The 26821-nt window shown below is 37.9% G+C and overlaps 1 protein-coding gene across 2 annotated transcripts; it reads right to left on the bottom strand.

Moving 5' to 3' along the window:
* Nucleotides 1-862: 862 nt before the first annotated feature.
* On the bottom strand, nucleotides 863-10987 carry LOC115214299 (39S ribosomal protein L55, mitochondrial). Of its 2 annotated transcripts, none has more exons than XM_029783457.2 (3): nucleotides 10500-10987; nucleotides 6917-7091; nucleotides 863-1074 (listed from the first exon to the last, which is right to left on the bottom strand). In XM_029783457.2, the coding sequence occupies exons 1-3, from the start codon at nucleotides 10970-10972 to the stop codon at nucleotides 931-933; spliced, it is 792 nt and encodes a 263-aa protein (XP_029639317.2). In that variant the 5' UTR covers nucleotides 10973-10987; the 3' UTR covers nucleotides 863-930. The 2 variants fall into 2 exon arrangements, with proteins under 2 accessions (XP_029639317.2, XP_029639316.1); XM_029783456.2 differs by having other exon boundaries at nucleotides 10558-10652.
* Between the last annotated feature and the right edge of the window lie 15834 nt (nucleotides 10988-26821).

Genomic DNA, 26821 nt, shown 5'->3' with positions numbered 1-26821 from the left:
GAAGCTAAATGCAGATAGTTTTCCTAAGTTTCTTTGCATGTGGCAAACTTCCCAAAATATTAAAGGAAGAAGCAGAGTAGATGCTAACAATTACAAGCCTATCTCTCACCTTACAAATTAGCAAAGTCATGGAATGCATTGTCAGAAGGAGAATGATGGCATTCCTGGAAGATAATAGCTTGTGCTCAAACATGCAACATGGCTTCTGTCCAAGAAGCTGCTGCCTCACACAGCTACTACCAGCAACTTCTCGATCTCTTGAATGTGGATGTGATATATTCAGTTTTGCTAAGGCCTTCAACAAAGTTGATCATGGGAGGATATGTCAGAAAGTTCATGACCTTGGTATCACTGGAAAACTAGAGGAGCGACTGCATATTTTTAAAAACTATGATTAAAACAACTCCAGCCAATGGCACTCTCTGTGGGGAAACTTTAATTTTCAGTGGAGTCTCTCGGGGAATTGTACAGGAACCACTATTGTTTGTGGTGGCTCTCTCAGACAGGCCCTCAGTTATAGTCAGTTACTCTCACCAGCTACGCTGATGATACAAAAGTATCCCAGGTGGTCAAGAACTTTGATGATACCCTAAAACTGCAGAAAGACCTGAATGCTGAGAAGTTTCAAGCACTCTACAATTGGATCACAAACAGATCTAACCCATGCTAGATTGGCAAAAACAGACATAAAAGCATACAAATGCATATGAACATGTCATCATCAGTGTAGTGATGGTGAAACAGAAGTGGGTGTGTCAAGGAAGCCAAGATTCTCCTGGTAGTGGAGAGTACAAGGAAGGTTAAATTAACATAACAATTGGCTGAGTTAATCAAATCACACAAAATAAAGTAAAAAAAGATCATGGAATAACATCTATTTTGATTTAATTTAAATATGAAATAGTGTAAAACAGGATGATGGAGAGGGGATTACTTCTTCCAGAGATGCCTGTATCGGCCAATATCAAAATCGTCTTCAAAATCTTCTACTACTTGAATGATTCGTTTAGGTTTTCGTTTCTGTAGCTGCAATTTCTTCTGTTCCGGAGTCAGAGTTTCAATATCTATAGGAAGCTGAAAGAAAGAAAGATAATTGGGTAAGCAATGTTTGAAAATAAAAATGAAGAAAACTTTATTTCTGTGGGATGGAGATATGATTTATTTTCCAAACTTTTGCTTTGCTAATTATTTTTACTAGTAAATCTACCCATCTATGATGGAGGCAAATCATAACAGCAGGATGAATTGAAAAATGTGCAAATGGATTTGATAGATTACTGGGTGATGTCTTAGAGAAAGCACATTATTGTTGGTGATACAGCATTCTATTGCAGCTATATGACATGTGTTTGCAACTAAGTGACATGTGATAACGATTCACTTCCAAACTGAAATAGGCTCCCAGCCTCTGTATCATGAATGGTTATGTGGACCACTCCTAATGAAAATCAGAGCTTCCTTCAACCACTGCATGAAAAAGCATTAAGAAAAAATGTTATTTAGATATACTTTTATTTTAGCTGTTTGCACTATTTTATGCTTGTTTATACTCTTACACATTCAAAGTTCACAAACTTCCTTATTAAAATTATGAATTATACAATATAGTCAAAACTTCTTTGTAGATGAATACTTTCTGCTTGGTTGACACTAATTTTCAAATTACTCGAGTCCATTGCTCTACTCATAGTGAGGTATAACTGGACGTGTGTAAACATTGGAGTGGGTAAAATACACCAACACAATCTAAAGTCTGGCACTGTGCCTTGTTTGCTGTGAATGAGAATGCCGGTTTTATAGGAAAGTGCCTGCGTCTTAATAGGAACAGAAACTGGTTATTGGTTGGTGTAAACAGTATCCATTGAAAGAACAAGCGTTTACCATTGTGTGGGCCAGTTGCAATCACTGCTTTGATAACACTGGAATTTAGTCCAGTTACCATGTATCTTGTTTCATTGAAGTGTCCATTGGCTGGATCGAAATTCCTAAAGAGCATTATTTCACAGTTCTTTTTCAATTTGATTTTATAGATGGCAATTCCAATGGATTTAAGTTGTTCAGAAATCCTGTGGGTACTGGTGGTAGTTTCCGTCATCTATTGTATTTGAACTACAGTACTCTTGATTTACTCCAGAGAAGTTGCTAACCAGGTGCTCATTCACACTGTTTATTACTTCATTGGTTGAGGCGATGACAGCTTGTGAACACAACCATGATGTGTTTTTGTAGTTTTCACTTAAATCATTAAAGACGAATTTGCATAATTCAGAAATAGATGATATTTTGAGTATAAAATCTGGCCTAATTTGAATCACATTCCTCAGTGGCTCAGAGAACGAGCATTGTCTTGAACCAATCTTGTAACCAACAAGTTGCGAAAGTTGTATATGAAGAATTCCGTACCCTCATGTTTTTCTTTAGACTCAACTCCGTCACAGACCTCCAGATGTACGATGTTTTCAAGGTGGTTTGCACTATTTGAGCTTGACTACCACGTTTAATAACCAGTAGAATCTATCAGTCACCTAAAAAAAAATAACACATACTCCTCCAAACAGGGATTTGTTCGCTCTGATATCACATAGGGAATGATCCAAGCAGTTGTATGAGCTTGTTGCCTTGGCTGACTTCATCAACTATTATTAGACAGGTCATTCTGAAGAGTTGTGTAGTTGCATCCTGAGATGACACATTGCAGCAGAACCCTGGTGTTATGTTTATGGGTACTTTGAACTGAGAATAAAATGTCCGGCCATTGTGCAGCAATGTTGCCGCAATCCCAGATAGAGCTGTGGTGAGTATGATTTTTTTCTCCAAATGTAGAAAATCCATGATTGCATTGATAAGATATGTTTTGCCAGTTCCACCATTTGCACTCAAGGTGAAAACCTTGTTTTCCTGTTGTAAAACTGAGTTTACAACCATATCAAAAACGTGCTTCTGGTCAGAGTATTGTAAATGTCAGTAGACACTATTCGAAGACAGTCTGTAATAATCTTTGGCATCAATTGACTGGTTTCGTTATATTCAGGTTGAGGAAGCTGGAAATCTCAAACTAGGTCAAGTTCATCCCTTTGAAGTTGCTCCTGCAGACGAATCAATATTTCATTTTCAATGCGAGGGGTAAGACCTCCAATGTTGTTTCTTTGCATGAGGTCTCGTTTTACACTCTCCCCAAAAGTTCATCAGATCAAGCAGCCGGCAGTAAATTAACATGTCAGTGAAGAAGTCATGCAGTGAATCTCCAAAGCAAACACTGGCTGCTTCCTCCATTGCACAGTGTATTTCTTGGTCGTCCAATATCAGTCCAGTTTTCATGCATGATTGCTGAAATGTTGAACATACATTTCCCTCCAGTCTTCAGTTCATCAAAGCTAGTTGCACCTTTAATATGGTGAAGGAGTATCTGAAGGTGAAACAGTTCTGACTCTGATGAGCACTATATGATATGGTTGGGATTTGTTTGATAGTTTCAGTTTTAACATCACCATTATCATCGGTTGTACCTCGTTTTCATTTTTGTCACGACTTGGTTTTATTGTTCCAGGTGAAATATTTAGGAAAATCTGGGTATAAAATCTCTCGAGCTTTTTCGTCAAGTTTGTTTGTTTGAAAATAAGCTGTCAATTTAGTTATCGATGGTCTACATTCCACAACCACAGCGACAGAAGTCGGGTCGAATTGTACAGTCTGTTCATCAGGTAAACGACAGAGTAGCTTTTCAACTGCATGATGCTTTTGGTGTATGAAAAATTCATACAACTTCCAGAATGCTTCACTTGCAGAGATGTATGAAGCATTTATCAAGTTTTCTTTATCGTTTAATACGGGAATTGGCTGTCCTGTTTCCGATGTTAAGATGATTCGATCTTGCCCTTTTGTAATGTATTTGTATAAGTACTTTACTGCTTGGATGGTATGTACGACCTCGACGCTGATGTGGGTATAGTATTTAATTATCAGATACAGATTGTATGGTCTATCCAAGAATTGTCAACCTGCGAAGAAAATATTAAACGTAAGTAAATAGTATATATTGCTATATTTTTCCATGGACATTGTTTTGGTAGATGCAGTTGAGTGTAAAGCCAGAACCAGTTGATATGGGTTTGTTAAAATTGGACTTAAAATTATGAGATTTGAAACATAATGATAAATTTTCTATATCAAAAATTTGTCAGTATAAGTTGAAGAAAAATCTTACCACAAAATCTGTCTGACCCTTAACGTAAATTTTATTGGTTCTTCCACTATATGCTAGACTTCTTCTGTGATACGTCAAGTAGCTATTTCTTGATGTATAGGTGGCTGACTCGAAGGGTTTCAGAAACTCCTTAGTACATCGAGCTCCATCTCACCTGGTTTCCATAAATGGACTTTGGAGGTTGATAGCACTGCATTGACCATGAACATTATGTGCCATTACTGAGTTGGATAGCTCTGGGATGCGGTCTTTGTTGGGTATTTTGGCACTAACTACTTTGTCTATGATTTCTGGAAGTTGGTTTAAGACAATTAACCATTATAAATGTATGTGCATGTGTAAGGCCACGTTTTTGCCATTCAATCATTAGTGTATAGGTATTAACTTTTTCCAGAAAGTGTTTTTTCAGTAGATCATGGAGAAATGTGTTGAACTTGATTTTGAATACTCGGCAGGAATATCAGGTCAGTCCTGTGCATGCTCCCCTGGAAATAAGGTGGTCTGTATCTCTGTCCATTTTGGATTTGTCGTAAATGTGATGAAGTAATCTGGTTTTCCCATTGCTCCCAGTATTACCATGGTGTTTTGGAAGGCCTCACTGTAAAATCTTGGACTGCAGGTGATGGTTGGTGGGAGAATAATTCTTCTTCCTGGTTTTACTGTATTAGTTTGGTTGACAGTATCAAGCAACCCTGAGTGTTTTCTGGCACCTTAGCCTGCTCCGTACTACTTTCACCCACTGTTCTACATCATATTACTGTAAAAGTCTTCTATTTCACATAATATGATTATCTGAATTAGTTCTTACCTGCAGTTGGTAAGCATAAAAATTCATAGCTGTTAATGTTTGTTCATTTGATTTCTTCATATTGAGCTGCCAACCGCCTGTTCCCTTCAGTGGCAGCAGAACATAATGCAGTGGATTGTATGATCAATGGACAGAGTTTATTTGCTGAACATCTCCATTATGACAGTATATGATTACATCTAAAGAGTTCTTAATATCACCCAGAACCATATCAGCGCAGTCGTCTCTCTTGTCCACCACATTTGATGCTACTTATGCCCAACTCTTCTCTCAGAGCGCTTACACTCTGTTGTGTATGCAGTGACATTACACAACCAGCGGATCATACTCGCTTCATTTCTTTCAAGCCTATGCATGTCCTCAGCAGTCATGGCCTATCTTTCTCTGCCATGTAGCATGGCAGTTCATACACATGCATCATACAGTCTACACTTCATCCTGAGTGAGAGGCTCTTAGTTGCCAGCAGAGGTAGGAGCTCCCTGAAATTTGCCCAGGCTATTCTTATTCTATCCACTACACTCTCAGAGCAACCACCCCAACAACAGACTTGGTCACCTAGGTAGCGGAAGCTATCAACTACTTCTAGTTTCTCCCCCTGGCATGTAATGGAATCTTCAGTGTTTATTGACCCTGTGCATCTGCCATACACAAAAACTGTCTTTTCGGTTAACCTTCCTTTGATATTGTTGCACCTTTTATGTGTCCATAGCTTACACCAAGTACATCGTATGGAGTTTCTACCCTCGCCATTTCTACAGATCGAGCAGGGCCATCTAACTGAAGGGGTTTGTGATTTGACAGCTTTCTCACTAACTAAGACTTTGGTTTTTGCTAGGTTAACCCTAAGGCCCTTCGATTCTATACCTTGCCCCCACACCCTAAACTTTGTCTCTAGGTCTGGCAGTAACTTGGCTATTAGAGCAAGGTCATCAGCATAAAGAAGTTCCCAGGGGCAGCCTGTCTTGAATTCCTCTGTTATTGTCTGGAGGACTATAATGAATAAGAGGGGGCTGAGGACTGATCCTTGGGAAACTACTACTTCTACTTGGTATTCTTCACTGTACTCATTGCCAACCCTCACCTTACTGACAGCATCCCTGTACAGGGCTTGTACAGCTCTTACCAACCACTCGTCTATCCCCAGTTTCTGCATTGACCACCAGATAAGGGATTGGGGGACCTTGTCAAAGGCTTTCTCCAAGTAAACAAAAGCCAAGTACAGAGGTTTATCTTTGGCTAGATATTTCTCCTGCAGTTGCCTTACCAGAAATATAGCATCAGTGGTGCTTCTGCCTGACACAAAACCAAACTGCATCTCATCTAGGCTAACTCTCTCCCTAATTAGTTGGGCTATGAGCCTCCCTGTAACTTTCATCACCTGATCCAATAATTTGATACCCCTGTAGTTACTTGTATCTAAAGCATCACATTTACCCTTATAGCAGTTGACTATGGTGCTGCTACACCAGGCATTGGGTAGGACTCCTTCATGAACTACCTGATTTATGATGCAGGTGACAAGGCCATAACCCACACCATCCGATACCATCGATGTTGTCCAAGGGAATGGCAAAGACTGATATAGCTTGACACCAGTGACATTCCAGTTCATGTAGCTGTAGAAATGAGTTGCCTGTATCAGCTTTTGCTTTTCCCTTAGACAACACTGGTGGCACAGAGAGGGGAGGCTGGTATGCATGGACAACGACTGGTTTTCCACAAATAAACTTACCCAAACTTGTAGGAGGGGAACTTTCTAGGAACAATCTTATGGTCATTCATGACTGAAGGAGGTCTTTTATAGTAATCTAGGAAATTTTGGATCCTCAAGCTTGCCTGACAACTTTACTCACACACATGTTATTCTAGATGTGAAAATGAAATTACTGAAATTAATTCTTACTGTGATAATTCGTCGAGGCTCTTTGTAGCGGATTACAATGGTGGATCCATCAGGCTGGACAAGTGTGACAGGGTACATCCGTTTATAGATGGATCGGTTAATTTTACACATTGAGGTTCGGTTGGAGTTCCACCGGACGCAAGTTCTGCCATAAATGCTGCCCAGCAGACTGGGGCTAGAAAGAGAAAACAAAACACTAAATGAATTTTATATATATGTGGAGCAAATAATTCATGAGAAAAAATAATTTGCGAAGATACCATTGACCCTGTTATTATCTAGTGTAACAATTTAAAAAAACGATAATAACAGAATCAATAATACAGGCGATTGGAAATCCCGCAAAAAGCACTAAATAGCTGAAGGATTAAAATTAATCAAAAGACATACTAAGTATGTCTACCTGCTGGAAATAACAGTCAAAACTCTTATTTAAATTACCAAAACACACTGATAGCAACTATAGATTTCTGTAGTTATTATCAGTGTATTTAGGCGATCTAAGAGTTTTTATTGTTATTTGCAGCAGGTAGACGTACTTAGTATGTCCTTTGATTAATATATATATGAAAAATAAAATGAGAAAAATATCAGAAAGAAAAATTAAGTATGGTTATGGGTTTGGACCAAAAATTACATCATTCCTTCAAATCATGTAATTATGTCCCTTTACATGCTGAATAAAATTAAATCTGGTTCTAACCGACATCACCATTTCATATGCTGGGATAAGTAAAATAAAATACTGGTCAAGTACTGGGGTCAATTTATTCAACTAACCACCTCTTGCTAAAAATTGCTGGGCTTGAGCCCAAATCAGTGCATTGGGAAAAATACTTACAAGCATTTTCCCCCAATCTCAACATTTTGAGCTCTAATTCGGACAAGATCAATTTGTTCTTTCATCCTTTCAGTGTTGATGAAATAAGTACTAGACAAGTACTGGGATTGATGTAATTGACTAACTCCCTTCCCCTAAAAATTGCTAGCCTTGTGCCAACATTAGAAAGAATTATTATTATTATTATTACTAATGTGGTGAGTTGGCAGAATCATTAGCACTCCGGGCGAAATGCTTAGCAGTATTTTGTCTGTCTTATGTTCTGAGTTCAAATTCTGCCGAGGTTGATTTTGCTTTTCATCCTTTTATGGGGGTGGGAAGGGGGTGTCGATAAATCAAGTACCAGTTGCATACTAGGTCAATCTAATCAACTGCCCTCTCCCTCCAAATTTCAGGCCTTGTGCCTGTAGTAGAAAGGATTATTATTATTATTATTATTATTATTACTATTATTACTAAGATAATGAACTAGTAGAACCATTACTGTGTCAGACAAAATTTTTAGCAGTGTTTCTTCTAGCTTGAAGTTCTGTGTTCAAATTCTGCTAAGGTCAACTTTACTTTCCATCTTTCTGGGGATCAATGATGTAAGTACCAGTCAAGTACTGAGATCAATATAATTAACTTGCCCTGCACTTCAAAATTGGCCTTGTGCCAGAATTAGAACAAATTATTATTAAGTGAAGTGGTTTGACAATTGTTAAAGTGCTGAAAATATTTCCCATTGTCTCTGAATTTAGTGATTTGTTGCAATGATTTTCATTTATATTTAAATGATGTCAAAAAAGAATAAAGAAATTTGATATAATAATGATGTGTACATCTATATATAACACATTCCTGCACACTTGACCATAGAAATAGCAGATATATGCTGATGTGTGTGGAGGTGTCAAGCTGGAACTTAATCAGTATATGCACATGAAACAGAAACGATTGTGCATAGATTACTCTGTTTGTAGCTAAATTTAACTGCATTAGGGCGTTGAGCTGGCAGAATCATCAGCATGGCAGGCGAAATGCTTAGCGATATTTCATCTGCCATTATGTTCTAAGTTCAAACTGCACTGAGGTTGACTTTGCCTTTCATTCTTTTGGGGTCAATTAAATAAGTACCAGTTACGCACTGGGTCGATGAAATTGACTTAAAACCTTTGTCTGCTGTAATGCATTCCTTTACATTTTGAGTTCAAATCTTGCTGGGATTGACTTTGCTCAACAGCCTTCCATCTAAATGGGTAAAAATCCTCTTCGGTCATGAATGACCATTGTATTGCACCTAGAAAGTTCCCCTCAGAATCACAAGTTCAGGCAAGGTTGTTTATGGAAGACCAGCAGCTGCATATGCATACCAACCTCGCCTCACCACAACTGGAGCAATGTGAAATAAAGTGTCTTGCTCAAGAACACAACACACAGCCCAGCTTGGGAATCAAACTCACTACCTCATGATTATGAACCTGATGCTCTAACCATTGAGCCATGTGCCTCCATCTGAATGAACAATGCAATAAGTATCAGTTATGTCCTGTGACAATATTAGCTGATTATATTCCACTCCCTTATAATGTGTGGCGTGGATTTACCTTAAGAAATCTTTTCTACTGTTTTGACAATGGCCTTTGCTTGTCATGTGCCACTTTCAGTAAGGCCCACCTGCCTCCCTCCTCATGTGAACCTACATTGAGCCTGCTTTTCTTCCAGGTCCTGTGCATTAATCGGTTTTCTCAGTTCTTTCTATCCAGATGCCAATCCTCAAGAATTCCCTACCTGCTCGTGCTTTTCCTACAATAGTTAGCTATAACGACCCCACCTCCGCTACTTAATCTCCAAAGACTCTCCATTAAAGAAAAATATATATAAGAAAAGGCCATTTTACACAAGTGAAACAAGCAAATCCAATCATAAAATCGTAAACGCCATCGGATTCAATCCATGATGCTCCACTGTGATGACCTCTCGAGCAAGGTTTTACTCATTTATAAAGAATATCCAAAGAGTTTACGGACGGATAAGAAATTCAACGTAGTTTATATCATCCTCTATATGTTGATCTGAAGATCGACATATAAAACGGACTTTCCTAAGATCAGCTTTTAGTATTCGGTGAATGTTCAGTCTATATATATATACATGAGTCGTCGCGGCGGCGTGTAGGTGTTATACTTGTCGAAGATGAAAGATTTGTGCCGTTCATGCTTTTACAAGAACATTTCCAGCTGTTATACTTTCACAAAACCTAAGTGATAGATTACACTCCGGTGTAATAAAACAGTTTTGTGTCAAAAATATGTCTGCAATAATGTCACTCACAACTTATATAAAATACATCGGCAACCTTCATTTGTGTCAAACCTTGTTATATTTTCTTGGTGATTCGGAACAGCTATCCTTACCTCATGTGGAAGGAAAGGGTCAAGGAATTAAGTGATTTTTCCCTCTTTAGTTTTTAGTATTCCTGTGTTTCGTAAAACGGGGATTATGATTCTGAAAGAATTTTTTCCACAAAAATTGCCCTTTTTCTTTCCCATAAAGTAGCTATTTCGAAACTCCGCCGATCTTCAGGAATATATAATAATAATGAAATTATTGTATACAGTGCTTTTACGCAATCACAACAATTACCCAAATTTCCTCACTACTGTAAGCAGCAGAATAGAAGGCTGAAAAACAAATCGCTGAGATTTAATGCTTATATACCAAAATATTATTCTTTAATTAACAAAATACACACGGACTTACCGAAGAAAAACCGCCATCGTGTATCCACGACCTAAGTGTGAAGGTGAAACGTACTTACCTCCCTTGTATCGCTTCGCCTTGTACTTCTTCACAGTTGCGCCCCTTTGAGACCGTTGTAAACTCACGAGGTGGCAGCATATGTCAAAGCTGGAGCAATGCTGCGAGTTTGGTGTTAGTTGTGGTGGAGGTGCATTTAAAATATTTAAAATCAAGTGCATTATTAATATTTCTAACTCATTTTCAAGGAAAATCTTTGTCAATACCAGAATTTGAGTAGTGTATTGTGTTATACTGTGTCCCTGAAGTATCGAGACCTGACAGTGAACTACCTCTTCCAGCCTGTAACTTTTGAGACGTTTAGAGGGTTCGTCGCTAACGGCGAAGTTCTTGTCGTCTTTGACAGCTCGCCTTACCGAGTTGTCAGTTGATGCCTGTGACTCTACTTGGCTTTTCCAACACCTTAACCACGCCATCGCCCATGGTAATGCCGCGAGTGTGTTGGCTTGCTTCTGTAGCTTCCTTTGAACCTTGTGGTGTGCAAGCAATTAAGGCACTAAGTGCTGCATTAAAATATTTTACTTTTTTTTTTATTATGTAAAATATATATCTGCATTGAAGTATACATTCTGTTATGCCATATATATTGTATTATCAGTGAGTGAAATAAATGACATGATGTACTAAAATCCAATATTTCTAATTTATTTTAAAATTTAAATTAGTAAGCATCCTTCTTTTTCAAAGGATTTTATTTATTGAAATTGAAACAAAAGATATAAAACGTTTTGTTTTATTTCAAATTTTAGAATTCTTTTATCAATATTATTCTTACATATAAGGCAGTGAGCTAGCAGAATTGTTACTATGCCAGGAAAAATGCTTAGCAACCTTTCTTCAGACTTTACATTCTGAGTTTATTGCTGGAAGGAGATGTCTCTTAATACAAATTCTTGCTTCTCATGTGTTGCATATAAAATGGCGGGAATAATACTAGGAATGAGCTTTCAATTAACAGCGACACTCTATTCTTCCGCTAAATAAAATTATGCAGCAAATCATTAATACATGACAAAGAATGCTGTCTTTTCACCTCAGTCAAACTTGGTTACATGTGCTTCAACACCAACAAAAATATTGTGGCATAGGTTCCTGAAAACAAAGTCTTGCCTCTGAATTAAAATAAAAAATCCTCATGCTATTTATTAACAAAAAAGGGCTCAGACAAACATTTTCTGCTTTTGTCTCCTTCCCTCAAAACAGCTGGACTTGTGCAAAAAAACCCCAAAAATTATGAAGTGTTATAAATTAAATCACTTTGCTGTATTTGTCCCGCCATGTCTGACACTTTAAATTTGACCTCCCTAGGATTTGAATTCAGAGCAAATTTACCTGCTATCCTTTTGAGGATGAATAAAACAAAGTAGCAGTTAAGTATTGGAGATGATGTAATCAACTAATCCCATCCCCTTAAAAATGCTAGCTTTATACATAAACTGGTTTCAAATTTTGGCTCAAGGCCAACAATTTCTGGGAGGGGCAAGTTGATTCCATTGACCCCAGTGCTGAACTGGTACTTAATTTATTAACTCCGAAAGGATGAAAGGCAAAGCTGACCCTGGAGCGTTTGAACACAGAATGTAAAGACAGACGAAATGCTGCTAAACATTTTGTCTGGTGTGCTAATGATTCTGCCAGTTCACTGCCTTAGCCTTATACTTAAATTAGAAACAATTATTAAGTATTGATTTTCTGTGACTAAATATAGGATGGCCATGAATAAACTGAAAAGAAAGTGTTGGCATTTTCTTATTGAGTGGTGGGATTGTCTTAAAATTCTACTTACTAAGCTACAAATAAATAGAGAACCTCTGGTCTATATTAATCACAAACACATTCAAATATACCTAAAGTCAATAAGGGGACTTGACCTGCTGTAAGCAGTCCAACCTCCCTTTCATAACACATTAAAACATAGTAGGATATATTGGTTACTGCTCCACCTGATTACTCCCACCCTCTCTTCTAAAATGTAGGTGGTTATGCTGCTCCTCAACAGCAAGAAATCTGTTCTACTCTACCTTTTCTTTCATACTTTAACCCCCCATCTCCTTATATAAAACAACTTCCTTAGGGGTTCATAGTATTGCAAGCAATATTGCAACTCCATTAGTGTTGATGCCATAAAAAAAAGCACACAGTATATTTTGTAAAGTGGTTGGTGTCATGAAGGGTATTTGGCCATACGAACCATGCCAAAGCAGAAACTGGGGTATGATGCAGTCCTTAGACTGTCAAACCATCCAACTTGTGCTAGCTTGAAACATGGGCCTTTAATAATGATGATGGTAATAATGTAGTCTAAGATATATCTAGAACCCCCCCCCCCCACAGAATACTCAGATGTAAAAGTCCTTTGATCATAGATTTGCTCAATCTAGGTTGACCTGGAGCTAAACAAAATAACATACAAAAGTAACATTTTCTTTTAAAACACAACCTATCCAAGACTTAGTGCTTAAATTTGGCTTTTTACGAAGTGGAGCAAAAGAGAACCAGCTGAAGAGTAAATCTTTTCTCTGACTTTAAGAGTTAGCATCCATCCTTCTTTTTGCACAAAGTCTATAGAATCACATGTGGTCTTCTGAAAGTTGGGGTTGTGTTTCATATACATTTTCTCCATATAATGATAAATGTTGGTTGGTTGGTTGGTTTGTTAGTTGATTAGTTGGTTGGTTGATTTTCCAGTCATATTTTGCATCATATAGAGAGTGAAAACAGAGAGAGTAAAAGAGAGATAAAGAGTGAGCTAACATAAGAGATGCAGGATGAGTGCACATACTAGGCTTGGTGGCAAGCAATAAGTAAAGGAACATTACTTACACACACAAAGAATCATTGAAAGAGAGTATGAGGAGTAAATGACTCAGTGGTTGGCTGTTGCTGAAAAAGATTCTGCAATAGTTTATATTGTGTTGAATATTTTCCTTAGATGACTTTCAAGTAAGCTGCTTATTAGCAGAGTAAATTTTCTTAGCATTAATCACTAGAGTATTTGCTACCAGTACAATTTATAGCAAACTGTTCCAAATGGATTTATCACTACAACTGCCACAATAATATTAAAACACTTGTAGCAGGATGCAAACTTGCATTGCCACATTGTGGATTTCAAGTCACAATATACCAACAGCTTGATCATATGTGCAGCAAAGTTATTGTCTAATCAGAAGCCAGACATCACATGAAAGATTATGGAAGGCCCTGGAACTTTTACCTCCAATGATTATAAATAGAGTTGATTTTTAAAACCATTTGGTAGAGTGTTGTAGATTGTAGACATTAGGCCAGAATGTTGTAACCACTCTTACCAAGCTCCAGTATGTCCGTGGCCATGGTACAAAATACACAATTTTTGTCATTTTAATGACCACATGCTTAAATCAATATACAACTTATGAGTGGTTGGCGTTAGGAAGGGCATCCAGCCATAGAAACATTGCCAGATCAGACTGCGCCTGGTTCAGCCTTCTGGCTTCCCAGACCCCAGTTGAACCGTCCAACCCATGCTAGCATGGAGAGCGGATGCTAAATGATGATGATAGCAGAAGTGAAGTGCACACACACACACACACACACACACATACATTTCTTGCGTTTAATTCAACCCCAGTGGTTATTTTGATATCCTGCCACTTTGCATGTTGCATTATTATATTTCTTTCATCTTGCTGACTTTACATGTTTATTTGTAATGCATGACCAACTTTATATGACTCTTACAGTAATAATAAATCATGTTTAAATGTTTGCTTGGTGTTATTAAATTATTATTACATAATCTTCAAATTAACCAATAATCCTTTCCAGCAACATTGTTTCAACATAACACACACTCAGACAACACACTTTTGCCATGATGAGTACTGTCAGAAAATATTGTATACATCATCATCATCATCATCATTTAGCGTCCATTTTCCATGCTAGCATGGGTTGGACGGTTAGCATGGAATCATTTCTACTATAGGCACAAAGTCTGAAATTTTCGTGGAGGGGGAAAGTCGATCACATCAACCCCAGTACTTGACTGATACTTAATTTATTGGCCCCCAAAAGGATGAAAGGCATTTTGCCTGGCATGCTAACAATTCTGTCAGCTCACCACTATATAGTAATAATAACGCAACTTTTGTAAAATAATCCATAGTGGTAAAAGTATATTTCTATAGTCACCAGTCATTTCATGAGTAACACTTTAGTATACTTTATAAACATAAAAAAAATTAACAGTCTAATTCATAGAGCATAAGATCTGAATATTTTATAAATAAAACAAATTTAGATGTATAGCAATAAAAGATTAAATTATGTTCTACCTTCCATAGTATTTGAAACTACACACTGACTTTTTGAAGATATGATTTTAAGATTAAGAATTTTAAGAATTTCACCAATTCAATATTTTCTGTGTAGGCGGCGAGCTGGCAGAATCGTTAGCATGCCGGACGAAATGCCTTGCGGTATTTTGTCTGTGTTACGTTGTGAGTTCAAATTCCGCCGAGGTCGACTTTGCCTTTCATCCTTTCGGGGTCGATAAATTAAGTACCAGTTACGCGCTGGGGTCGATGTAGTCGACTTAATACCTATGTCTGTCCTTGTTTGTCCCCTCTGTGTTTAGCCCCTTGTGGGTAATAAAGAAATAGGTATTTTATCTGCCTTTACGTTGTGAGTTCAAATTCCGCCGAGGTCGGCTTTGCCTTTCATCCTTTCGGGGCTGATAAATTAAGTACCAGTTACACACTGGGGTCAATGTAATTGATTTAATCCGTTTGTCTGTCCTTGTTTGTCCCCTCTGTGTTTAGCCCCTTGTGGGTAGTAAAGAAATAGGTATTTCATCTGTCTAAGGTGGCGAGCTGGCAGAAATGTTAGCACGCCAGGCGAAATGCTTAGCAGTATTTCGTCTGTCGCTACATTCTGAGTTCAAATTCCACCGAGGTCGAATTTGCCTTTCATCCTTTGGGGTCGATTAAATAAGTACCAGTTACGCACAGGGGTCGATATAATCAACTTAATCCGTTTGTCTGTGCTTGTTTGTTCCCTCTGTGTTTAGTAAAGAAATAAGTATTTCATCTGTCTTTATATTCTGAATTCAAATTTCGCTGAAGTCAGCTTTGTCTTTCATTCTTTTGGGGTCAATAAAATAAGCACCAGTTGAGTACTGGGGTCAGTGTAGTCAACTTAACCCTCCCTAGAAGTTGCTGGCCTTGGGCCAAAATTTGAAACCAATATTTTCTGTATATAGAGCATTGTTTAAGAGGAAGGTGGGGTAAAAAAAGTGTGTAAGTTTATCGTATGTCATTTTGTATTGCATGTGTTCTGTATGTATGAGAAAGAAAGAATTAGTCTAAGTTAGAGAGAAAAAAGAGAGGTAATCACTCCATTACAACTATTAGTCTTAAGCCACCACAATTCTTGAATCCTCTTTGATTTATGTTCAGGAAACTCAGACTCGATGAATTGTTTTGTTTTCCATGCATTATTACAGAATGATTTTAGATTTGAGTGCAAAGTTTGGAAAACATTCATTGAGAAATGCTAATGTTGCTACAAGACAGATGAATATTGATTCCTATATATGTAGATGACTGATATTGCACATATAGAATGGTGTACAGTGTCAGACAAAATACCTTTCAGTATTTAGTTACAAGCTGTTACATTCAGTGTTCAAACATTCACAAGGCGACTTTGTTTTGCTGTAGATGATAGATTGCATATAAGCAAAACCTGAACATTGACTAAACCAATTATTGTATTTTTCAGCGCACAAGTTGAATTTTTCAGAATAAAATTTACAACCAAAAATGGTAGGTCTACTTCTGCACCAAGACAACTTGAAATGCAGCAGAATTTGGAAAGATAGTGACGATGTCTGAATGTACACAATTCAGGGCCATTTTGACAGCATATAACAAAAATTTTAGTTACCTGTTAATTCTCTTTATACATACTTTGTTTTCATATTGATGTGTGATTGTAATCTCTCTCTCTATATAATAATAATAATGAAATTATTGTATACAGTGCTCAGGTGCACCACAACTTGTCAGAAAGTGCATATAAAGTATATGCAGTAATGTACAAATGTCTGGAAAGTGAACAATGTATGAGTCAGATACATGCTTGTGTGTGTGTGTGGAGGGGAGAAAATCAGGTGTAGTGTTGGCGAATCTCAGAAAGCATGGAAGTTTTGAAGGATGCAGTGCTCCGACAACTAACAACTGATGCTGGCAGTTTGTTCCATGCTTCAGCTGAAGTTGTCTGTGTATGGCAGGTTTGGTAGCCTTCAACTAACGCTATCTCCTCTGAGACCCTGTGGCGCAAGTTGACAAAAATTGAGAGTATGATAGAAGAAGGCTTGCTCTTCCTTCCGTAGAAGAAAAAATTCAAATCAGACCATGTTAACATCAAAAATTATTTACATCAAAAAGGTGCTTTTTTTCTCTGAAAATCCCTATTTTTTACGATTTTTTTACTGCTGTGGCACCATTTTTCGGTGTATTTCAACCAGAAAAATGTTCACTTAAAGAGAATAACAAGCTACAAAATGCAAAATTTTTACTTTTCAAAAATCCCAATTCTAAAGGGTCGAAAAGAAAACAAGCCTGAGCAATGCTGGGCTATACTGCTAGTCATAAATAAAGGCAAATATCAAAAATTAAATGATTAAACATTATTTCAAATGGAAACTATTTTCCCCATTATGTCTTTTTTTCATCCTGTTGCGAAATCTGCCATTTGTCATTCCTTGTGCAAGCTCTGATGATCCAATCCATTCTAATCCTGATGATGTCCTGATTTCTCAATAGCTGCATAGAAAAATCTTTGGCAGATTGATTATTTGGGAGAAAGCGGGTTGACTTATATGATGAGTATAGACTTAAACATTGATATTTTGACTGAAAAATATACCTGAAAATATGTGTACTACATCAACTTGTATGTTGGCATATATGGTGTATGCTTCACTAACAAAGCTATGATCATTTGTTGAGAAAAGTTATGCATCAACAATATGACTGAGGAAAACATCTTATGGGAGGGTTCAGAATACTAAATACATTTATGGTAGGGTCTCACGTATATTGGGAGTTGAAAAATGTCAATCATCTGAAGTTATGCTTTCAATTAATAGATAAACCTCCCTTTAGAAAGGAAGATAACTCTAATGATAGTAGTTGAAACTCTGCTGGATATGCAATGTCAGTGTGCTTGTATGACAGAGTGTAAGCATCTTAAGAGAAATATTGGGTATAAAAGGCATCAGATATAGTGTGTAAGAGAGAAGACTACACTGGTATGGTCATGTGATGTGCATAGATGACAGCTGCATAAAGAAGTACCGATCTCTAACTGTGGAAGGAACCCGTGGAAGAGTTAGACCCAGAAAGATGTGGGATGTGAAATATGATCTTCAGATGTTGAGTCTCATGGAGGTGATGGCAAGTGACTGAGACTTTTGGTGATTTGCTGTGCTTGAGAAGATATATCAAGCTAAGTGAAATTATAGTCGTGGCCAGTGCTGGTGACATGTGAAAGGCACCTGTACCACTGACATTCATGCCAGTGACATTTAAAAGGCATCCATGCTGGTGTCATGTAAAAGGTGCCCATGTAAAAGACACCCAGTACACTCTATGGGGAGGTAGGCATTAGGAAGGGCATCTAAGTGTAGAAGCCAAGCCAAAATGGACTGGGGCTTGGTGCAGCTCTCCAGCTTACCAGCAACTATCTTACCCATTATAGCATAGAAAATGGATGCTAAATGATGACGATGATGGTGATAGAGTTGGTCAACAGAGACAGTGGACAGCAGCTGACAACATAAAGGCAATACACAGCTGGAGGATGAACAACATTGGAAGTCAGTGGTCAGCAAGCAACTAACAACACTTTATCTGCTGCTACAACAGCACCAAGAACAATAACATTCAAAACTCTCTTGGTGTTTTGTTGTTCGTAGTAATGACAACATTCATTTTTTGTGTACAAGAAGACTAAATTTGGTTTATCAAGAATCTCAACAGATTCCAATGTTCTTCATATAGTTTCATTCCCTGTATGCATCCATGAGTGACACACAAACAATTCAAACACTTGATATCTTTCTTACATTCAGACTCAGCTTCTGCTAAATTATTGCTGTTTCTGTAATTCACAGGTTGAGGCCTTATAGTGGTTGCTCATCACACATCTGCTTATGCAATGCTCCCACCCATTTTCAGGGCTCTATAGCACTTCAAGTCAGCTGGTCTATCATCAACAGCACATGTCCTTACATCTGACCCATTGGGAATATTACCTTTAAATAATATGCCCCAGAACTCAACTTTCCTTGTCAAATGCTTCTCTCTCTCTCTCTCTCTCTCTCTTGTTCTGGCCCCCTCTCTCTGAATATATTCCAGTCTTTGGAAACAAACTGCAGGGTACCCTATTCTTAAGAAAAGGGTAACCCTTCTCACCCTACCAACTACCATCCTATTTCACTTTCACTATTTCAAAGATGATGGAAATAGTTATTAACAATGGCTTTCTTCAATGCCTTGATTCTCTCTTCCCCTCCTTCCCCTGTACATCTTTCATAAAGTCAGATCTACTGGACATTTGCTGTTTTACGCCACTCACTAGTGGACTTTTTCCCTCAAAAAATTTAGTGAAAGCAGTATTGTCACTCAATATTGGTTTCAAATTTTGGCACAAGGCCAGCAAGTTCAGAGGATGGCTAAACCATTTACATGACCCCAGTCATCAACTGGTACTTATTTTATTGACTCTGAAAGGATGAAAGGCAAAGCTGATCTTGGTGGAATTTAAGCTCAAAATATAAAGATGGATGAAATCCCGCAAAACATTTTTTGTGGTTTGCTAATGATTCTGTAGCTTGCTGCCTTAAGTTGTTACTCAATATTAATAAAGCATTTGATTGTGTCTAACCAGCAAATTTTCAGTCAAAATTACCTGACCCTGGGCTCTATCATCTTCCATCTCTTGGATTAGTAGCATCCTGTCAGATTACATTATCATGGTGTGTCCTGTTGGGACTTTTTCTGACCCACACTCTACCAACTCTAGTGTTTGACAAGGTTCCGTTTTTTTGTACATACTTTCTCCTATATACCAATAACTTACTTGCTATCACCTCCATCCATGTCACTCCTACATAGATGATATCACCTCTAATACATCCCTAACCTACATTTCAAATTTCATCCATATGTAATTTAGACAACTTTTCTCAAAATCTGACTCCATGAACAGATCCCCCAAAACCGCCTCCAAAAGTATCTTGCCAATCTTCCCTTCTTCACTTCACATATCATAAAAACATCACATCCTGCCTCCCCTTAGACATGAAAAGTACCCTACTAGAACCCTCAAGGTCATTGCAAGTACTAGATATCATCACCACTATGGATCTCTTCTGGCAAACACATCGTTAATAAAGCAAAGACTCCATTATAAAGATTGACCATCTTCTGGATCAGAAAATATTTCTAACAATCACTAATCCTCTGCATAGTTTAGGTGAGACACACAGTGGGGTTCTTCCCCACATCTGTGGCAATAGTACCACAGCTACACACACATGCATCCTTGATCATGTCTGAAATAATACAATTCAAGGATTTATTGGATTATAGATCGATGTATTTGATCTTGTATAATGTAGGATTTATTTGAAAGGATACTAGCTTAAAAGCCACACTCCTGTAAAGGGCTACTTGGGTCTGCAACCCCAAACTAAACAGAGCAATTACAATAAAGCATTTATTGGCACCCTGCCAATATGGTATTACTTTAAATTCAGTTTAAACGGAAAACTTTTAAGTTCACAAATTTTTGGAGTTCTTTTAAAATTTGAATTTTTAACTGCTGGCATGTAACAAATCCTCATCCAGACTTGATCCCAATGCTATATGGCCAAGAACCAAATGAAGGGCAGAATTTCAATCCTGGGATAATCCTGATTCCAAAAAGGTATAATATGTTTATGTAGAGCAAATGTAGTCTGGATATGAGGGTCCAGGATGGATGGACAGACAGAATTTTGCATTTATTATGATAGATGTATAACTGCTTCAGGAACATCTAGATAGTATAATATTCTCTATGACTCCTCAAAAACCTGCAATAACCAGCAACTCTTCAGCTATATTTTCTCCTACATTGAGGACCTACATCTTGCTTCTGTCTGAAGTTATTATCCTCAATATCTTCACTATTCACAACTCCTTATGGGTATCCCACATAACCAACATTAATGCCTTCAGAGCTAAACCCTTTACTCACCAAACTTTTGAATTTCTTCCTCCTTACTGGAATGTATCCTAAAAAAAAAAAAAAAACATTCCCCTCATTCTTCAGGTAAAAAGCACCACCACATAAAACTGTTTTGGTACCATGTAAAAGGCACCTGTGCAGGTTCCATGTAAAAACACTCATGCCAGTGCCACATAAAATGCATCCAGTACACTCTGTCAAGTGTTTGGTGTTAGGAAGGGCATCTAGCCATAGAAACCAAGCCAAAATAGACAAATGGGTTTCAATTGTCTGGTCATCTCCAGTCAAACTGATCAGCTCTTGCCAGTATGGAAAACATGTTAAATGATGATGATGATGAATACAGTGCATCCACTTTCAAGAAAGACAACCTCTCTTACCCTGCCTGCTGTCATCCTAAAGTATTCTTTTCTAATAGTTCTAAGGTAATAGAAACAGTCATTTGCAGTGATGTCCTCCAACAACTTGAATCTCTTTCCTTAATGACCATCAATACAGTTTCCATAAAGCCAGATGTATTGTCAACCTACTCTTCTCTGTTAGTTACCAGTGTGATTTTGCCATGGAGAAATTTGGCAGCAGTAAAGTTTGTCACTCTTGACATCAGCAAAGCTTTTGACACTCCACTTCATTCTTCTTGAGCATTCTCCAATCATGTAATCTTGAGATCATATACCAAGCCTGCAGTGACTCAATGATCTAATAACTATTCTCTAATGAGGATATGCCAATATTATCTCTTTCAAGGGAGGTGAGCTGGCAGAATCATTTGTACACTGGGCAAAATGCTTAGCAGTATTTTATCCATATTCATGTTGTGATTTAAAATTCTGCTGAGGTTGATTTTGTCTTTCATCACTTCAGGGTGCTTAAAATAAGTTCCAGCTGAGTACTGGAGTTGATGTAATTGATTTTCCTCACCTCCAAAATTGCTGACCTTATGACAAAATTTGAAACCTACAGCAGGAAAATACAAATGCTACTCATATCAAGAAAGCATCATTGCAACACAGTCCTCTTAATCACAAGGAGTAGCATGCAAGTAAGGCCCTCAAGATTACTCCAAATTTTGTGTTTTGCTATTATCAAGGACTTGTCCTGGCAAAAGCAAATTCTCAACATAGCAGGCTCAACAACTAGCCCGTCTCTTCAGGGCAAGAAATTACTTCAACTCTCAACAATTATTGGCACCCTACAAAGTTAAAGTGAAGCCCACAATAGTGTATTTCTTCCATATATGGGACAGAATTGCTCTGAACTTGCATACATCTTGGACTGCATCCAGAAAGAGCCACCTAAAAGAGTCACTCACAGACATGCTCCAGCCAACTTATAATCAAATAATTTTATTTTTTAGACATAACCATCAGCTATCCAGCCCCGACTTAACCCATTCCTGGAACAAGGCCAGCAATTCTGGGTGCGGGATTAGTTGATTACATTGACCCTAGTACTCAACTGGTACTTATCTCATCAACCCCAAAAGAATGAAAGGCAAAGTCAACCTCAGCAGAATTAGGACCTAGAACATGAAGACAAATAAAATACCACTAAGCATTTCCCCTGGTGTGCTAATGATTCTGCCAGCTCACCACTTTTGTTCTAAAAGATATTTAGAGTTATTTACTCCAAACCTGCTAATGAGCCAGCTTGGGAGCCTCTAGAAATAGCAATCAAATCTTCCTATAATCCCACCACTGTCTTGTCTTTAAATAATAGTTTCAAATTTTGGAACAAGACCGGCAAATTTGAGGAGAAGGAGTAAGCTGATGCCATGACCTCAGTACATGACAAGTACTTTATTTTATTGACCCTGGAGGGATGAAGAGCAAGATTGATTGCAGGGGATTTGAGATAAAATGGAAACAGCTGGAAGAAATATAGCAATGCATTTTCCCAGTGCTCTAATGGTTCTGTTAGCTTTTGCATTGTCTTAAAATAATGAAGGAAATACATGAAAGTAAAAGACAAGAAGATAATTGTCAGAATGACTTTGGTCATAGCTTTGATCAGTCAGGGTTGATCTGGGGTTAAACAACAACAAAACTAAGGGCGCTGCTACATAGTTGCTCAACCTGCTAGAAATAGCAGCCAAATTCTTCCAGAAATCATACCATATTGCCTTTATAAAATGAAGCATGAGAATAAAAATAAGAGCAAGATGGATATAGCTGGAATAAGTTTAATTATAATTCTACTTGCCCGTGCTAACCTGGGCTAAACAACTACACTCTTGCTGATGTTTCCCACTTGGCAATCATTATATTCCATCTGCTCCATGACTAATTTAAAATATTTATATTTCTGAAGGTCACATACATGCACCATGTGTATTCTAGTTTTAGAATAGGTACTCTGTGACCCTGTGTCATCATAAGAGGTGACAAAAAGGGTTGGCAACAAGAAGAGCATCTGGCTGTTAAACATACTCAGGCAAAATTGTCCAACCCATGCCAGCATGGAATAGAAGCAAAAGACTGCGGCTGCTAATGATAATGAAAGTCAAATACAGATTGCAGGTATGTCTGTGTAGTTAAGAAATTCCCTTTGCAACTATGTGGTTTCATGTCCTATTGCACTGTCAGCACTTTGGGTGAGGCGTTATCATGGCGTTGGGTAACCAAAATTAAACCTTGAGCTTACAATGTCATGAAGCTGGAGCTTAGCTGGATTCTCAGAGTGTTTAGGCTCAGAGTACATGACTCAACTCCACCCTGAATAGGATGCCAGGTACTACTGTTGCTCATATACATCACATGCCACTGACATATACATCAAAGACAATCTACATATATGTCATACACAGCTGACCCATCATACACAATTGACACAGCACGCTGGGCGAAATGCTTAGTGGTATTTCGTCTGTCGTTATGTTCTGAGTTCAAATTCCACCGACTTTGCCTTTCATCCTTTCGGGGTCGATAAATAAAGTACCAGTTTCGCACTGGGGTCGATGTAATCGACTTAATCCCTTTGTCTGTCCTCTCTATGTTTAGCCCCTTGTGGGTAATAAAGAAATATATTACACAATTTCATACACACCATTGTCACACACAGTTGACACTTATATCACACATCACTGACACACACATCACACAAAACTGACACACACATCTCATACAACTGTCACACACATACACAATTGACACACACATAACACAAAACTAACACATACATCACACACCACTGACACACATACTACACGCTACTGACACACACATCTCACACTACTGAAACTCACATCACACACAACTCACACATCTCACAACATTGACACACATAACACACAACTGATACATATGTCACACATCACTGAAACACACATCAGCACAGCTGATAAACACATTTCATACCACTGTAATATACATCACATACAATTGATATCCATGTCACACACATACATATCATACAATACCGATACATATATCACACACAACCAGCGCATACATCACATGCTACACACATACATCACATGCCACAATATAAACCCCATGACACACACAACACACACCTCTGACACATTCATCACACTCCACCGACACACATCTCACACCACTGACACATAGGCATTTCAACCGTGTTTCGTGGTCTGCTACCACAACAGCTCCTTTATAGGATCCAGTTAGCTCAAGATATCATCAGGAGGAACCACGTCCGGTTTCGGCCCCTACTCCTCTACCGTTTTGACATGGCACCCCCGCCTTTTGGAGGTGTCTTCAGCTCTGGTGTTGGGTGCATGTCTTCTTTCTCCTTCTTTCTTCTGTTCCCTGGCCTCTTCGATGTAGCGTCAACGAGTGTTAGTGGGCGACTGAGTGTCTTGTCAAATTTCCCTTTGAATACCTGCTGCTAAGCTCCAGCAGGCAGCCCCAGCGAGGTTTTTTGGCTTTGAATTTCATTCTTGCCCATCCTATCACTTCGTCCAACTGCTCTAACGTTCCCTCTGCTGCTTCCCTACTTTCTGATAAAAGAGTAAGGTCGTCCAAAAAAGCCCTTAATGGTGTCTTTGTAACAGCTTTACATCATAGACATTTGTGTAACTCACATTAATTCAACTGTTATCTTTAGTACAACTGTTCTTAGCTTAAGTTTCATCACTGATATCAAAATATTTTTTTCAAATTAAGTCTGCTCCAAAGATTCATTGCTGTTTTTTTATCTTCTTTTTGTTGTTATTATTGTTGCTTCTGATGTTCTCACTGTTACTAATGTTTCTGACAAAATTCTTGAGGTTCTAAATTTTATTATTGTTATTGTTATTGATATTCTCATGCTTTTTGTTCTTGTTGATTTCGATATTCTCATTGTATTTTTCTTTTTTTTGGCTGTTCTCACTGTTTGATACTGTGAAGGCTTGTTGCCTAGTGGCTAAGATGGGTTAATCTCCAATTTCTGACCCGGGCAAAAAAATTTTTTTAAATAGTGTAATAGGTGTAAAACAACATGGAGTAAATGAATATGCAAAAAGAAAAAAAAAAAATGCACGCTAGCGAATGGGGTTGGGGAGAAAGACGACTTAGAAAATTCACTTTGGGAATGTTCCAAGTCCTCTCACCACTTCCCTGTTTGTCAGTGCAATTTTTTTCTTCATCTTTGTTTACAACACATTATTTTATTCCTAGTACAATTTTTGTGATGAGGGTGGGTGGGGTGCAGATTCAGATAATTCACATGACCCACCAAAAAAAAAAGTGCAATAGGTGTAAAATAATGTGTACTAAACGATTATGAAAAACATGTGCGCTGGCAAATGGGGTGGGGTGAGGACAGGACTCACAGAAAATTCACGTGTTAAAACTCACAGGATCCGAAAACTCGAAGTTAACACTCGGTCACAAAAATGAAAAGAAGATAGTGTAATAGGTGTAAAGCAACATGTAGTAAACGAATATGAAAAAAAGTCTGTGCTGGCGAACAAGAGTGGGGAGAGGACCAGGAAAATTCACACAATCTGATTTTTTCCCTCAAGAAAATGGATATTCTTCCCAACCACATGGTTCTGGGTTCAGTCTCACTGCATGGCACCTTGGGCAAATATCTTCAACTATAGCCTCGGGCTGACCAATGTGTCCTGGAGGCCAAAGGAGGCATTTCAGAGGAAAAATTATCTATGCTGTAAACAAAGATGAAAACAAAAATATGCACACAAAATGTTTTCAATTCTGTCTTCTGTATAATGGTATTAACAGAAACAATTGCAGCATAGATGTTTGTAAACCATTGAAGAATAAGAAAAAACAAAAAAAGAAAAACAAAAAAAAAGCAAAAACCGTTAGTTTCACTGCAACTTTTTAAATCTCATTTGTGTCTAAATATTTTTGTTGCTTTGAAACCGCAACTTGTTCACAGACAAAACAGATGTAGCACGAATTTTTGTCAGGGTTTTGTTGTGGTTTCAAAGAATGAAAATATTTAGACACAAATGAAATTTAAATGTTGTAGTGAAACTAATGGTTTTTGTTGTTCTGGAATTGCTTACAAACATCTTACGCACTGCAAATTCTTTTAAATATTCACCCCTACTCTGCCCCTAATTACAAAACTTTCCACTGCTTTTCATTTTTGTGACTGGGTGTTAACATTGAGTTTCTGGATCCTGTGAGTTTGTGTGAATTTTCTGAGTCTTGTCCTTACCCCGCTGTTTGCCAGTGCACATTTTTTTTCATCATCATTTAGTACACATTATTTTACACCTATTGCACTTTTTCTTTTTTCTTTTGGTGGCTGGGTGTCAAATTCGGGTTACTGGATCATGTGAATTATCTGAGTCTGCATCCCACCCACCCCCATCACAAAAATTGAAAAAAAATAATGTACTAGGTATAAAATAATGCGTAGTAAATGAATATGAAGAAAAAAATTAGCACCGACAAACAGAGAAGTGGTGAGAGGACTTGGAACATTCCCGATGTGATTTTTCCAAGTCATCTCTCCCATTCTGAGTTGTCTCTCCCATTCTGAGTCATCTCTCCCATTCCGAG

The sequence above is a fragment of the Octopus sinensis genome, linkage group LG7, assembly GCF_006345805.1.
Source record: "Octopus sinensis linkage group LG7, ASM634580v1, whole genome shotgun sequence".
NCBI classification, from domain to species: Eukaryota; Metazoa; Mollusca; class Cephalopoda; order Octopoda; family Octopodidae; genus Octopus; species Octopus sinensis.
Note: the sequence above shows the minus strand (reverse complement) of the source record. Positions and strands in the feature narration are given on the sequence as shown.

Bases quoted from the DNA above. Each gene is read 5' to 3' on its own strand.
- LOC115214299 (XM_029783457.2), bottom strand. From the start codon at position 10,972: ATGGCGTGGTTAAGGTGTTGGAAAAGCCAAGTAGAGTCACAGGCATCA. The intron at 7,092-10,499 runs GTAAGTCCGTGT...TTCTCTTTCTAG, and splicing joins ACGATGGCGGTTTTTCTTCG to CCCCAGTCTGCTGGGCAGCA. The intron at 1,075-6,916 runs GTAAGAATTAAT...TCTTTCTTTCAG, and splicing joins AGCCTCGACGAATTATCACA to CTTCCTATAGATATTGAAAC.